Here is a 16,536-nt window from a genome sequence, read left to right as displayed (position 1 = left end):
CAAAGTTCGGTGTATTATTGATTGTCTGTAACTGTGGAACAATATTTTGTAGAAAGATAATTTCAGGTCCTGAAAATCTAATTTCAAAAAAAAAATCAAAAATGCTGCACATGCACACCCAAAGAGAGGAGATGGATTAGCTTTTCAGGAGAAACCCTTCATCAGAATGCCCAGTTCTGATGGAGGCTGTATCCAAAACGACATATTCTTTTCACTCTTCAGACATAAACATAGTGTCTAATACTTCCTCTTATCTGAGCAATGATTTACCATTGTTTGAAAAACTATAATGAAAATGTTGTGCTTGCTTGTATTTTAATGAAATAAATTTTGATGTAGACATACTCTGTGATTTTGGTAGTTTGGTCAGCTACCTATTAATACTGTATGATATCCGTTAGCAGATAGTTGTTAAAAATCAAATCTCGCAAAGCAGGTCAGTTGGCACCCAAAATCAATAGGTTAACTTTTCGGGCCCCACTCCATGTTTCTTTTTCAAATGCTGACCGACCTGCTGTGTATTATTAGCATTTTACATTTTTTAATTCGGCTTTCTAGCACTTGTCAAATTTTACATTTGACTGTTCAAAATATTTTTAGCTCATCGATGCAATGGTATAGTTGAGTAACTTTTAAAATAAAGGAAAACTTACAATGTTCTGTTCACAGTTTTTGGAAGGCATGCAACTAAAATATGACTACCAAGCTGCTGAAAAGGGAGTGTATGTGGTTGGAAGCTGTGGGTTTGATTCCATTCCAGCAGATATGGGTGTACTCTATACAAGGAACCAGTTGAAAGGTAATTTACAATAAGTAACTTAGTGGTGAAACACCCTAATATTTGCATTACCATAATTGTAGAGCACCTAACTCCTTCAATATCATCCAGACAGTTTTTGATTGAGTTGTGGTTTTGAACCATATACCATTTTGTAATGTATTGAGTAGATGTAACAATGCATTGTGTCTCTCTACTGCATGATGCTTCTATATACAACTTACAATAATTTCTATGACAAAATCAAGATGAACGTTTCTGGTAATGGATAATAAAACTGTGGGCATGTAGGGAATTTTGGTTGTTATGCAATTCCAAAGTGCCAACCATTTTCTGTTTGCTAGAATGTAGTTACTTGTGCAAGTCTTGACGTTCTGAAAAGTCATGAGGTAACAAATAATGTAAAGTAATAACAACGAATTGCCTGTTGAACATGAATTTTGAGTTCCAAGTTCAAGTACAAATGTTAGCAGCTTTGGGTATACATCAGGCAATTAGTTGCTGAATTTTGGTGAGCCCAGTGGTGAACGGAGAAAGGTATCCATCTGCAAGAGAACGTTGCTGATGTGCCAACGTAAGCTGTACTCGACACAGTACACCATCTGGATCCTGAGCATTATTAGCAAAGGCTGAGATGATACCAGTTATCCGACAGCCTTCATAATAAAAGCAAAATACTGCAGATGCTGGAAATCTGAAATTAAAAACAAGAAATGCTGGAAATACTCATCAAAAGGGTCACTGACCTGAAACGTTAACTCTGCTTCTCTCTGCACAGATGCTGCCAGACCTGCTGAGTATTTCCAGCATTTCTTGTTTTTATGTCTGTCAGCCTTCAGTCTGGTTCCTTGGGAATAGCCCAAAGTGTACAAGTAAGCTAACATTTTTAAGAAGCCAGTCCTCAACTTGGTCTCTGTTTGGAGTACCACATTCATGACTTTAACTATAATCCAATATTAACTTATCTACTGTTTTTGTATTCTGATGTATTTCCAGAAGAAAGATTCCAGTTTAGGTAAACCGAGCAGATCTAATTTCTATGGACACCTAGGGAATAACTTGATCATTAGTTTCAATTGTACATTCATGTATGACCACCTTTTTTAAAAAAAAAAATCCCTTTTTATACTGTTTGGTTTCTCGTGCTGTTTACCTCCTTACAATATGCTTGTTTGTCATTTTCTATCATTTCTTTGTAATTTAACTTTGTTCTAGTTCTGCTTTGCATAAAAATTTGCTTCAGATGTGCAGAATTCTGTTCGGTGCCTAGATGAAATTATTTGGATAACTGGGATATAGAATTCCTTCCATGATTGGGGAAGGACGATAATTGGTTTATAACTTTGAGTTATTACATTCTTTATAAATTTATTTATATAACATAAATTTATATGCATATTAAATTTGATCTTTAGAGAATTCTGTTTAAATCATCATTTTTTAAAAATACTTTGTAATTTTAATGGAGACCTGTAAAGAGGGGGAAAAAAATCAAGAAAACCATATACAGCCGTTATAGTCGAGCTGAAAAACATACCTCTCAATTGCTCATTCCCTTAAATAGGAGTCCAATTTTCTGTTAATTTTTCTACGTTACCTACCTGCCCTGATCTTTTAATTACATGTATTGACAAGTCTCTGGAGTTAAATCTAACCAGTATCTGGCACCTTCTCTCTTCTAAACTGGGGGTTGTGTCCACTGGTTCCAGAAATTGTGGTAATTATCAGGGTTCGATTTGTCTGTTCTCAAGAACCTTGAATACTTGTTCTCTTGAGCCTTCGTGTCTGCAGATTGTGAGCAATTGCAGGCTCTTCAGACTCTCATAGTTCAAATGATGATGCAAGTTGAACGATTATGGTTTTTCAGTCTCCAGTGCAACCTAATTTTTGTGGATGGTTGGGAACTATGGAAAATCTTTCAGGTATAACTGAACAGTGATTTGGGATTTTTTTTAAAGGAGATTCATTAGAGAATAAAATTATTATTACTTTTCAGGTACTCTGACTGCTGTTGAAAGCTTTATATTATTACAGAATGGACCTGAGGTTTGTCTCTTTTTCTAATAGTGACCATGTGTTTCTAAACCATAATGTAGTGTTCTTCAAGTAATGAATTCTGGCATTTATGCTGTTGCATTGCATCCATCCAATTAACCAATGTAAGAGAGGAGGTTTAATCTATGTTCACAACACTAAGGGAGAGTAGCTCAGGTTGAGTCAGAGGATCTGTTGCTTTAGAACAATATTAGGGAGAATGTTACAGAAAGTAAATCTGACACATGGAGGGAGTGCATGTATATGCAAGACTTTTGTTATCGCTAGCTGTTAACCATCTTATTTTTTGCATAATTTAATGTCAAGTTACCTCGCACTGCATACTAAACATGCTGTTTGTGATTCCTATGTTTAGGATATATGTGCACAATTGAATACATTTTCAAGCTATTAAACCCCAATGTTCATTTTTCTATTTAAAAAATTATGCATTTTATGATTTTGATAGAGGGATGTACTTGAGAAGCCTAGTTTTTAGATTAATTTATTGCTTTCCTGCTAATCTGAATCATTCTCAAATTTTTCACCGCGAATAAATTACTTTTGAAATGTTATTACTGTCATATAGATAAATGCAGCAGACAACTTGTACACAGCAAGTTCGTACACCAGCAGTGAGATAAGTGATTTAAATAATCTGTTTTTGGCGATGTTTGTTGAGGGATAAATGTTGGCCAGGTTTCTGGGAGAAGTCCCAACTGTTTCAAACAGGCTCCAGGGTAGAAATTGTCACCATCCTCTTACGGATGCTATTATATATGAATTTTACAATAACCATATGCCATGTGAAACTGGACATTGGCAAGTTTTTGATAAAGGAATGCACTGCATATTCAACCACTTAAAGATTGTCCTTGGTGTATGATATTAATTAGCCAGGCTGATTAAGAAAGGGTTTATTGTCTCAATGCACTATATTTTGAGGTTTCTTCTTGTCATAACGTTTTCTATCTTGTTAACAGGGTGCCAGTTTTCATGATGGAACTTGGCAGTCAGCAATCCATGGAATGACTGATCAGGATAATCTGAGGAAACTGAGAAGGCAGTTTGGACATAAACCCCTCCCAGTTATTGGGACCAAACTAAGAAGGAGGTGAGAAAATAAAACTCCATGTGAAAATCTGTAGCTACTTAGTTAAGGTTTATGTCTATCTATGTGCTTTTCCCCAATGGTTGAAATAACAGCAGTATTGTATAGCCCAACTTTACAAATTGTGCACTGAAGTAGAATGTAATTTCTGTGGGGGATTAGTATACAATCTGTATGCAAAATTGTATAGTCTCCGTGGAAGCCATTTCCGTAATCTCATTTGACTAAGTTGTAGATGCTTCCTCTTGTAGATCTTTAACTGCATATGAGGAACTTACAGTAATGCTTTTATTGAAAGGGGTAGTATATTTGACAACTAAGGGGTGTAGTAGCTTTAAGTTGGACCTTTCTGTAAATTGTAGAAATATAATGTCTTTTATGCCCTTTACATTTTCATGAATGGCTCTGGATGGCTTCATCCCGCCTCCCTGCTGCCTTTTACATGTCTTGAGAAAACGACACATCGGGCCCAGCAAACAGGACATTAGCCTGAGCCTCTGGATTACTAGTTCAGCGACATTACCTCTTTGCCACTGTTCTTGTACCATTAGCTAGTGGGAACAGCTTTTCATTGTTTACCTTATCTCAACCTGTTGTAATCTTGTACACCACTATCAGATCTCCCCTCAATCTCCTTTGCTCCAAGGAGAACAACCCCAACCTTGTAACTAAAATCCCTCATCCCTGGAACTATTCTGGTAAATCTTCCCTGCACCCTCTAAAGGACCTTCACATCCTTCCTAACAGTGCTGACCAGAACTGGTCACACGCAATACTCTAGTTGTGACCTAACCAGAGCTTTATAAAGGCTCAGCATAACTTCCCTGATCAATGCCTCTGTTTATGAAGCCAAGATCCCATATGCTTTGTTAACTGTCGATATGTCCTGCCACTATTAAAGATACATGAACCCCAAAGTCCCTCTGTCCATGTACATTCTTTAGAACTGTGCCATTTAGTCTATATTGCCTCTCTGTCCCTTCTGCCACAATGCATCACCTCACACTTCTCTGTATTGAATTGCATCTGCCACTTGTCTGCGCATTCTGCTCTCCTATCTGTCCTGTTGCAGTCGTTTGGTATCATTCTCACCGTCTGCCACCCCTCCAAGTTTGGTATCATTGGTGAATTTTGAAATTTTACACTCCAGTCTGAAAAACGACTATATACTGCAACTCACTGTTTTCTGTCCTTAAGCCAAATTTTTTTTATCCAAGCTGACGCTGACTCTCCTATTCCATGAGCCTCAATTTTAATAACCAGCATTTTATGTGGAATTTGTCAAATGCTTTCTTAAAATCCATATAGACAATATTCATTGCTATGCATTCATCAAACTTCTCTTACTTCATCAAAAAATCCAATTTGATTAGTCAAGCATGATCTGCCTTTTACAAATCCGTGCTGGCTCTCAATTAACTCCAACTTCTCCAAGTGCCTGTTGATTTTTACCTTGACTATTGTTTCTAAAATTTTACCCAGCACAGATGTTAAACTGATTGGCCTGTAGTTACTAGGAATGTCCTTACAACACTTCTTGAATAAAGGTGTTATATTTGCCACTCTCCAATCCTCTGGCACCTCTCCTGTTTCTAGAGAAAATTGGAAAATTATGGTAAGCATTTCCGCTATCTCCACTGGCACTTCCTTTAGCAACTTGGGATGCAATACATCCAGACCAGGCTACTTATCTACCGTAAGCATAGCCAGCCTTTCCAGTCCAGTACACCCTTCCTATCAATTTTCACCCCATCCATTACCTGTACCATCTCCACTACTACCAATATTATCAGCACCCTCTTCCTTAGTAAACACCGATACAAAGTACTCATCGTATATCCTAGCCTTATCCTGTGTCTAGAAGCATATATCACCTGTTTTGTCCCTAATAAGCCCCACCCCACCTCTTACTACCTGCTTACTATTTACATTCCAGTTGAAGATTTTCGGGTTCCCTTTTATGTTAACTGCCATTCTATTCTCATATTCTCCCTTTGCCAGTCTTATTTTCCTCTTCACTTACCCTCTCAATTTATTGTTTTTGGCCTGATTCTTGCTTGAAGAATTCACCTGACATGTTCCCCTCCAAGCCACACACCATCCCGACTTGGAACTGTATTGCTGTTCCTTCACTGTTGCTGGGTCAAAATCCTGGAACCCTTCCTAACAGCACTGTTGGTGTAATTACACCCCAAGGCTACCTTCTCATGGGCAATTAGGGATGGGGAATAAATGCTGGCCTAGCCAGCAACACCCACATCCCCCGAATGAATAAAAAAAAAAGCATTATACACTTCTCTTTGTTTCATCATATTCTCTGTCTCCCTAGTCATCCAAGGAACACTGGGACTGGCTTTGGTTCCCATACCTTTCACCCTAGTTGGAAATGTACCCAGCCTGTACCTGAAACATCTCCTCCTTTAAAGATCACCCATTGTTCTGTTGCAGTTTTTCTTTTCCATCTTTTTGGTTCCATTTTACCCTAGCTAGATCCCCTTTCATTCCGTTGAAGTTTAGCCCTCTTCCAAGATTGTTACTTGCTGCTCTTCATTGCTAAGCTGAACCTTATAGTACAATGGTCACTATTACCCAAGTGTTTCACCACAGATACTTGGTCCACCTCATTCCCCAGCAGCAGATCCAACAATGCCTCTTCCTAGTTGGACCAAGGACATGCTGGTCAAGGAAGTTTTCTTGAACACACTTCAGAAATGTCTCTCTCTCCTTCCATTTACCCAAATATCGATTGGGATAAAGTTAAAGTCCCCCAATATCACCACTCCTGGGTGTCAAAGGGCTTAAAGGAGAGGGTAAAGAAAAAAGGGAAGCTTGGGACAGATACTGAGGGCTCAGTACTGCAGAAAACAGTATAATATAAAAAAAAATGTAGGGTGAAATTAAATAGGAAGTTAGGAAAGCAAAGAGTGTAAAAAATAAATAAATACATAAGAACAAGAGGATAACTAAGAGTAGGGCCTATTAGGGACCATAAGAGTAACCCGTGTGGAGGTGGAGGACGTTGGGATGGCTCTTGATGAATATTTGACATCTCTTCACAAAAGAAAGGAACAATATAGACATTGCAATCAGGGAGGAAAAGTGTGAAATATTAGATGAAACTAGCATGGTAAGAGAGGAAGTATTGAGGGGTTTAACCTCTTTGAAAGTGGATAAATTGCCCGGCCTGGCTGCAATGTAAAATGAAAACAAAAAATGCTGGAAATACTCAGCAGATCTGGCAGCATCTGTGGAGAGAGAAGCAGAGTTAACGTTTTAGGTCAGTGAAATGTATCCTAGGCTGTTGAGGGAAGCAAGAGAAGAAATAGCAGAGGCTCTGACCATTGTTTTCCAGTCCTCTCTGGCTACAGGTATGGTGCCAGAAGACTGGAGGATAGTTAACATACCATTGTTTAAAAAGGGACATTTGAACAACATACGAACATACAAATTTGGAACAGGAGTAAGCCATTTGGCCCCTCGAGTAATTACAGGCCAGTCAGCCTACTGGTGGTAGGAAAATTATTGGAAAAATTTTGAAGGACAGGATAAATCTTTGTTTAGGAAGATACGGATTAATCAAAGAAAGTCAGCACTGATTTGTTAAGGGAATGTTGTGTCTGACACAATTGAATTTTTTGAGGAGGTTACAAGGAGGGTTGATAAAGGTAGTGCATTACAGTCTATATGGATTTTAGCATGGCTTTTGCTAAGATCCCACATGGCACACAACTCACGAAAGTAAAAGCCCAAGGGATGCAAGGCAAAGTGGCAAATTGTATCCGAAATTGGCTCAGCGGCAGGAAGCAAAGGCTAATGGTCGATGGCTCAGTACTAGGTCCCTTGCTTTTTTTGTGGTATATTTCAATAATTTGGACTTGAATGGAAGGATAAGAAGTTTTCAGAGGAAACCAAAATTGTCTGTGCAGTTGATATTGAAGAAGAAAGCTGTAGCCTGCAGGAAGCTATCAATGGACTAGTCAGTTGGGCGCAACAGTGGCAATGGAGTACAATCCGGAGAAGTGAGGTAATGCATTTGGGGAAGGGTAACAAAGTAAAGGAATACACAATAAATGGTAGGATACTGAGAACAGAGGGACCTTGGAGTGCATGGTCCACAGATTCCTGAAGGTGGCTGAACAGGTAGATAAGGTGGTCAAGAGGACACACGGGACACTTGGGTTTATTAGGCAGAACCTAGAGTATAAAAGCTTGGAGGTTATGCTGGAACTGTGTAAAATACTAGTTAGGCCACAGCTGGTTAACTGCATGCAGTTCTGGTCACTGCACTATAGGAAACGTGAGTGCACTAGAGAGGGTATAGAGGAGAATTTTTAAAAAATTCATTCTCTGGATGTGAGCGTCACTGACAAGGCCAGCATTTATTGCCCATCCCTAATTGCCCTTGAAACTGACTGACTTGCTAGGCCATTTCAGAGGGCACTTGAGAGTTAACCACATTGCTGTGGGTCTGGAATCACGTGTAGGCCAGTCTGGATAAGGATAGCCGATTTAAGGAAATTAGTGAACCAGATTAGTTTTTCAACAATCCAGTAGTTTCTTCATTATGAATGAGACTAGCATTTTTTTCAGATTAATTAATTGGATTTAAATTCCCCCAGATGCCGTTTTCACCTCGTCCCCAGAGCATTAGTGCAGGCCTGTGGATTACTAGTCCAGTAACATTACTATTATGCCACTGTCCCCTTACAAGGAAGTTGCCTGGATTGGAGAATTTTAGTTATGAGGAAAGGTTGTTCTCTTTGAAACAGAGGAGGCTGAAGGGAAACATAATTGAAGTGTATAAAATTAGGAGGGGTCTAGATGGAGTGGATAGGAAAGCCCTATTCCCCTTGGTTGAGGGGTCCATAGTTAGGGGGGCATAGATTTAGGGGAAAAGGTAGGAGGTTTAGAGGGGATTCAAGGGAAACTTTTTTTTCACCCAGAGGGTGGTGGGGATCTGGAACTTAATGCCTGGAAGGGTGGTAGAGGCTGAAACCCTCAACATCTAAAAAGTACTTGGATATGTACTTGAAGTGCCCTGACCTACAAGGCTACAGACCAAGAGCTCGAAAGTGGCTACTAGTTGAACATGATGGACCAAATGGCCACCTTCTGCATAATAAATTTCTATGATTGATTTTGCACATCTCTCTGCTTTCCCTGCAAACTTGTTCCTCTATCTCTCTCACTATTTGGAGGCCTATAGAGTACCCCCAGTAGTGTGATCATACCCTTTTTGCTTCTCAACTCTAACTTAATGGATTCTGTCCTTGCCCCTGCAAGAACATCATCTTTCCAACACTACAATGTCTTCCCTAATCCCACCTCCCCTATCTTTTCTGAACTCTTTCTAATCTTGAATATTAAGCACCCAATCTTCGTAATTTTTAAGCCATGTTTCTGTTATTGCCACATCATATTCTCACACAGCTATTTGTGCTTGTGGTTCATCAATCATCTTCACCTCACTGTGTTTACATACATGCATTGTAAACCAGTCCTTGCATTCCTGTAGTCCTCCTTAGTCTGCTGCCATCTAATATGGTACTACTTCCCTCTCTGTTACTATCCAACACTCTCCTTTATGCACCTTATTCCTCTTTTCTGCTTCTATATGCTGGTGTCCATCCCCTGCCAGTTTAGTTTAAACCCTCCCTGCTAATTAACATCCCTGCGAGCATATTGGTCCCAGTCCTATTGAGATGCAATTTGTCCATTTTTGAATAGGTGTCTCCTGCCCCAGAACTAGTCCCAAGAATCTGAAGCTGTCCCTCCTGCATCGTGTCTTAAGCCAAGCATTGATCCTCCTTATCTTCCTATTTCTAGTCTCATTAGCACATGGCAATGGGAGTAATCCAGAGATTACTACCTTCGAGGTCCTATTCTTTAGCTTTTTCCCCAGCTCCTGAAAATCTGTACATAGGACCTCAATACCCGCTGTCTGTCATTGTACCACAACTTCTGACTTACTTCCTTCCCCCTGTAGAATATTCTACACCCTCTCCATGATGTCCTTTTACACTGGTACTAGTGAGGAAAACACCATGTGAGACTCGTGATAACAGTTGCAGAAATGCCTGTCTGTCCCCCTAACAGAATCTCCTATAATCACTGCATTTCTACCCTTTGCTGTTCCCTCCTGTTCAGTCCCTTGCCCATTGGTACCATGGTCTGAACTTGCACTTCAAGGTGTTGTCACTCCCAGCAGTCTCCAGTGCTGAGTGGCACACACCCCAAAGACTCCTGCACTTCCTGCCTCTTCCTACTCTTCCAGATGGCCAACCAGCAACTATCCTGGGCTATCACTGCATTTGGGGTGACTACCTCCTAGAATATACGGTCCAGGAAACTCTTATCCCTGATGCTCCAGTGATTCCAGCTGCCCCTCAAGCTTGGAAATCCTGAGTTCAAGCTCAAACAGCTGGAGGCACTTCCTACACTCATGGTCTCCCAAACCACATGAAGTGGCCTGAACTTCCCACGTGGTGCAGGAATTGCAAGCAACAGATCTCAGCTGCCCATCCATGATCTAAAAAAATCTCTTTTCCTTTTCTAGAATCTAGTTAGTACCTTGTTTAACCTATTAATTTTAAGTAATGCTTGTAGACCTGCTCTGTGCTATTACTCTTATTAATTCAACTGAAAAATTTCCCAGCTCCTAGTTTTAATGCATGCTCTAGTTTAGAGAGAAATACCAACCAATTAATGAACTGCTTTCCTGTGACATCACACTTTGGTTAAGTTTTTTTTTTTCTCTTTCTTTCAAACTCACTCTCTGACTCCAGCTGATTAGTGCCTCCCACCCCCCACCACTATTATCTGTGGAGCTCCAGCACTATTCTCTCTCACGACTCCTGCTGACTGCCCGCTGCTGTTTTTAATTGTGGTGCTCTGGCTCTCAGGCTCTTTTTCTCCAAATATTTAAGTTCTCATCCTCATTCCTTTGCCCATCTCCCCCTCCTCGCAGCCTTTTTTAAAAAAAAAATTATTTCATGGGATGTGGGCATCGCTGGCAAGGCCAGCATTTGTTGCCCATCCCTAATTGTCCTTGACAACTGAGTGGCTTGCTAGGCCACTTCAGAGGGCAGCTAAGAGGTAGCCACATTGCTGTAGGTCTGGAGTCACATGTAGGCTAAACCAGGTAAGTATGGCAGATTTCCTTCCATAAAGGACATTAATGAAGCAGATGGGTTTTTATGACGATCAGTGATAGTCTCAGTAGCATGAAACTAGCTTTCAATTCCAGATTTTATTATTAATTAATGGAATTTAAATTCCACCAGCGGCCGTGGTGGGATTTGAACCAATGTTCCCAGAGTATTGGCTTGGGTCTCTGGATTACTGGTTCAGTGACAATACCACTATGCCACCATCTCCCCCTACCTATTTATTTCTTCAATAGTTTTCAGTAGTAATTTATTCCATAACACTTTTTATGTGACATCCTAATTTTCTATTTGTACTCCCTAACTTTTGAGCCCTTTGTCATGGTGAACAGTGTATATTGCATCTAGTTAAAGAACATTGTATAGTTTTTATATCTAGCTAGCAATAATCTTTTCACTCTGGTCTCCAAGTTTTCTTTTCTGCTTGCATGCACCCTTTTACTTGCTTTCATATGAAATGAATGCTTTATACGATGTGTGACTGGACCTAGATTTACCACAAGGAAAACTATTGTGCTTGGTTCACAATTCCAAATGGCAAGTAACTTAAAGGCCTGACTCTGTGCTTTTTAGAAAAATAAGCAATAAAGAATGTATGTCTAAAAGGCAAAATGTTTCTTTAGATAGAGCATGCCAGTGATGGAAAGCTCAGAGTAAAAAGTAGTTTTTTTTTTTTGTGTGCGCGCGTGCACAGAGGTATTTAGTTAGGGAGAAGGAGCAGCAACAAAAAGATAGCTGTTCTCAGTGATGTGGCAGGGTTAAAAAGTGTTTTTTTAAAAAAAAAAAGACTTCCACTCTTTGTGGTATAAATGTACATATTTGGCTAGAAACTTCCTTGAATTTTGTGGATTTTTTTTCCCTCAGAGGTTCAGTATTTTATAATAACACAATGAATCAATATGCTATCCCATTCATGGGATCTGATGCCTCTGTAGTCAAACGAACACAGCGTTACCTGCATGAGAACTTGCAGGAAAGTCCTGTAAGTACATTCTTAGTTTCCTTACAGCCTGTATCTCTATTGGTATTCATGGTCTGTTTAGTTTTATTTTCAAAGACATTATTTTTCATTGGCTCAAATGTTAAAAATACAGGTAAAATGCAATTGATGTGATCCCCCAAAAGCTAAGGCTCATTGAAATTTTGTTTTACTTCCTCTATTAGTTTACAAATTGCAAATTGGCTGTTGCAGAGCCTATGGCCTTATGTGCACTTTCCATGATCATCTTTCTTTCAAATACAAGAAGGTCTTCGAACAGAAACTGCTGGAAATGCTAATCAGTTAAAGCAGCATCTGTGGAGAGAACAGTCAAATTCAGTGGGTGTGAACCATTCTACAAAACTGAAAAATCCGAGGCGGACAGGCATATTAATACAATCAAAAAGTGAGGAGGAGGGCAATAATGACGGAGATTGAGTGCAGTGATGTAACAGATATCTCAATTAAGTAATGGACGAAAGCATCAAAATAGTAAAAACAGGATATTACTGACAAATGAAACTAAGGGAAATGGAGAAAACTTAAACACACATACACAACAAAATAATAAAAGGATATGTAAACTGCTAAAGTGGAAACAGAAGATCATTAAGTGACAATCAGCGCAGCCATAATGATTTTTGAATGGCGGAGCAGGCTCGAGGGTCTGAGTGGCCTCCTCCTCCTCCTAATTCGTATGCATGTACGTATATATCTTATTTTTCAGGAAGGAAAGTTCACTGTAGGCAGCCCACCTCCAATTATTTGATTGCCCCATGTGTGGTGTATGTTGTCAGTATCGGGACTGGAGAGAGAACATAGAAAGGAAGAATGTGATCTTTAGGGAATTTAAGAAAGCAGCAATTTGGTGTCCATCTGTTTTGTTGAATGTGTTCATGTTCAATCGATGCAGAGCATTTCTCAAACTCATTATGATTATGGTTGTGTCCATTTAATACAGCCTTTCAACTTTTGGGAATTCCTTCAATGCATTTTATAACTACACTGGGACCCTGCTATAACATGGTTCTTATCTTGAGATCGTGTTATAGGTGAGACAGCGTTATTTCATAGCTGGTGCCTAATGCTATGGCCTCATCCCGCCAGGCCCAATATTGCGTGCATATCCCTTCAGTTTATCAGTTTATAGACCTCATCCATCAAAATAAATGAATAAAGCAGGTGCTGTGTAAAATCATCCAAATAATTAAATGGCTGCTTTTAATAATTTTTCTTTAAAGTTGGTAGCTGTGTTCATAGTGGAGGGAGGCTTATGGTCACATTTGCAGAATTAAAATTTTGGGGTCCATGATGGACCTGCGTTATGCTAGGTTCCACTCTGTAGTGGACTGCATTACAGCAGGATCTCGGTGTGGTTGCTACAGTCCCATTTGATGTCTTTGCTTAACTGGTTCACTTTAGGTCCAGTATGGTGCCTATGCTGCTGTGGGTGGAATTGGCTCCGTCATAATGCTGATGCTGGCTGGCTTCTTCTTCTGGTGTTTCACAAAGTGTAGCTTGGGAAGAAAACTTCTAATCAAAGTAAGTGGCTTGAATCTATGATGTACAAAAATACTATTTATAACTTCAATTTTTTTAAAATTCTAATTTTTTTTCCTCTTAAGAATGTATTGGCATCTATAATTTTTATTGCCTTCTGTTTATCATGTAGTATCCAGAGTTTTTCTCATTTGGATATTTTACGAAGCAAGGCCCGACCAAAAAACAGGTATGTTAATTTTCCCTTTCCCATCTTTGTGTTTCTTCTGTTTTGAGCTTAACATAATCATCAACGCTAAATTTACAAATAGATGATGTCTGTCTATTCGCTGTCAATCTCTGCCTGGCTCCACATGCTGCAATGTGGGGGAGAACTGACGAGTTCTTTGAACTGCCTGGCTGCTTAAAGCATAATTATTTTTAATTTTAAACTTTGGAAAATATATGTTATGCTTCAAATTGTTTTTTAGTGTATGCTATATGTGTATCTGTAATGCAAGTATAATTAATAAAATGAAATCTGTAAGATCATGATGTATTTTAAGAAATAAACTATTTGATGAAGTAAAAAGAGTTTGATAGTAAATCATTAGAATTTTACAAGGTAGAAGGCTATTTGCTTGATGCTCATGTCCCTGATCTCTGAAAGAGCTGTCAATTTAGTCCCTTTTCCCCCATACCTTTTTTTAATTTTCTATTTTGAAATATTTATCCACTTTTGCTTTTAGAAGCTATTATGGTTTCTAGTTAGGCCATTCCATGTCCTTGCAACATACTACATAGAAAAGAGATCTCCTACTGTCTCCCTTTTGGAAATAATAAATTTTGTACTTTTTAAAGTTAATAACTCATTGACCAGTAGACACTGATTTTCGTGATATTCTTTATCAAAATATCTCAATTTTCAGAATGTTGTCTTAATTTCCCTTCAAATTAAAACCAGAATTTCTCCAGTCTCCTCATAATAAAAGTACCAAAAACCCGACACAATATTCTGTCTGAGGCCTAACCAATGGTTTATTTAGGTTTACCATTTTGTCTTTGCTCTGCATCCCTAGTTATAAAACCTAGGATCCCATATGCATTTTTAACCGCTGTCTCAACTTCTCTCACTTTAGAAGATTTATATATCTGAAGCTCTGATGCTTGCTATGTTTGAACTCAAAATATGTAATGTAGGTGGAATACACTTTTCTTATTGTGACAAAAACTGCTTCAGACTATGCCCCTAATAAATTGTTCAGGTGACAATATTTCCCTCTAGTTCACAAGTTTATTTTATTTTCACTTTATAGCACTAAAATGGATTGAACCAAGATGCCTTGATTGCTTTTATATATGGAGAGCAGCAAAGAAAGTGTAAATCTGAAGTTGCACTGTCTATATCAAACCACGGAAGAAAAATCTGTAACAAACTGAGTTTAAAAGCTTGTTTGTATTTTGCAGATGGCAGGGACCTCTTTCAGCATTACCTTCTTTGGTGAAGGGTATCAGGAAGGCCAAAATCCACAGCAGGGCAAAACTTCGGTAAAAATCTGCACTCAAGTGAAGGGGCCAGGTACAAGTAATTTTTAATATCAACCTTATGACTTGAAATACCACTTCCTGTACCCTTTTTTGATTTGGGCGGGGGGGGGGGGGGGTGTGGGAGGAGCTTAGTGATAAGAAATTGACCGTATATTCAACTGAGTTTTAATTTAGAAAAATATTTATCTACTTCTGTCAAGTTTGTCACTTGGGAGTGTTGAGATATTTGTTCCTAATGTCGGCACAGTGCAGAGGGTAAATCAAGGAAAACTTGGCAACTAGTATTTATTAAGCACACCTTTAACATAATAAAATGTCCCAAGCCACTTCACAGGAGCATTATCGAACAAAATTTTGACACTGTGCCACATAAGGAGATATTAGGGCAGATGGGCAAAAGTTTGATCAGAGATTTTTTTTTAGGAGCATCTTCAAGGAAGAAAGAGTTAGAGGTTTAGAAATAAAATTCCAGAGCTTGAGGCCTAGGCAGCTAAAGGCACAGTTAGCAATGGTGCAGCAATTAAAATAGGGGATGCTCAAGAGGCCATAATTGGAGGAGCACAGATATCATGGAGGGTTGTGGGGTTGGAGGAAATTAGGGAGGGGTGAGGCCATGGAGGGATTTGCAAACAAGGATGAAAATTTTTAACTCTAGATTGTAGCAGTGTGACATTCAGAGGCTTACACTAAAGTAGTAGACCAAAAGAAGGCAGCACAATTCAGCGTAGAGCAGGATAGGAAGAGAATTTTAATTTATATTTTAAATGTTTATTTTGAGTGAGCTCTTGGCCACAAATATAATTTATTTACATTTCATTTAATGAATATAATTGATGTACAGTGCTTTCCTGGAACTGAATTTTGAAAAAAAATTAAGCTACATGTAACTGGGAAGCTGATCCATGCAGAGAATTATCTTGATGAACAGTCCTTCTCACCAATCACCACCACCAAAACCACACCAATTGTCATTTAAATTGTAACTGCTTGTGTGGTCTTGCTGTACCATGTTTACTTACATGTGCACTTCAGTATAACCCTCTGTCTGTCTGAAATGCCTTGGAATGTTTGAGAGACATGATCAGGCACCATGTAAACACAAACCTTCCTTTCTTGTCGCACACAGCAGGAAAGTAGTGCTGCTCTGAGCACAGTACTGCTGGTTCAGCAGGAGATCAAAACAGACAGCCAAATCAGTGATGGGACTGAAAAAGGATAGATTCAAGAAAATAATTATTACCCCTGTAATCTGATTTTGACTTTTCTATACATCACATTTCCTCTTCTCCCCTTATTTTTTTTATTTTTCGTGGCAGCTGAAGTACAAGAAGTGAAATTTCCCCAAGATTTCTGCTCTCTCATCAGTATACAGAGGAATTTCTTGTATATTAAGATGGCATTTTATCATGGTTTACTTCTCCATTGCTTATTCTGTTTTCTT

The 16,536-nt window shown here is 38.9% G+C and overlaps 1 protein-coding gene across 2 annotated transcripts in view; it reads left to right on the top strand.

Annotated features, from left to right (window-relative positions):
- Positions 1-16,536, top strand: part of sccpdha.1 (saccharopine dehydrogenase a, tandem duplicate 1) — a 65,712-nt gene that overhangs the window by 46,208 nt on the left and 2,968 nt on the right. For both annotated transcript variants that reach the window (XM_068045412.1, XM_068045411.1), the window contains exons 4-10: positions 670-799; positions 2,775-2,824; positions 3,796-3,926; positions 11,954-12,071; positions 13,491-13,610; positions 13,741-13,797; positions 15,015-15,126. In XM_068045412.1, the coding sequence (XP_067901513.1) occupies positions 670-799; positions 2,775-2,824; positions 3,796-3,926; positions 11,954-12,071; positions 13,491-13,610; positions 13,741-13,797; positions 15,015-15,126 (718 nt within the window). The remainder of the gene's footprint in view (positions 1-669; positions 800-2,774; positions 2,825-3,795; positions 3,927-11,953; positions 12,072-13,490; positions 13,611-13,740; positions 13,798-15,014; positions 15,127-16,536) is intronic.

This window comes from Heterodontus francisci, chromosome 13, assembly GCF_036365525.1.
Source record: "Heterodontus francisci isolate sHetFra1 chromosome 13, sHetFra1.hap1, whole genome shotgun sequence".
NCBI lineage: Eukaryota > Metazoa > Chordata > Chondrichthyes > Heterodontiformes > Heterodontidae > Heterodontus > Heterodontus francisci.
The sequence above is the reverse complement of the archived record's forward strand: the minus strand, read 5'-3'. Positions and strand labels throughout refer to the sequence as shown.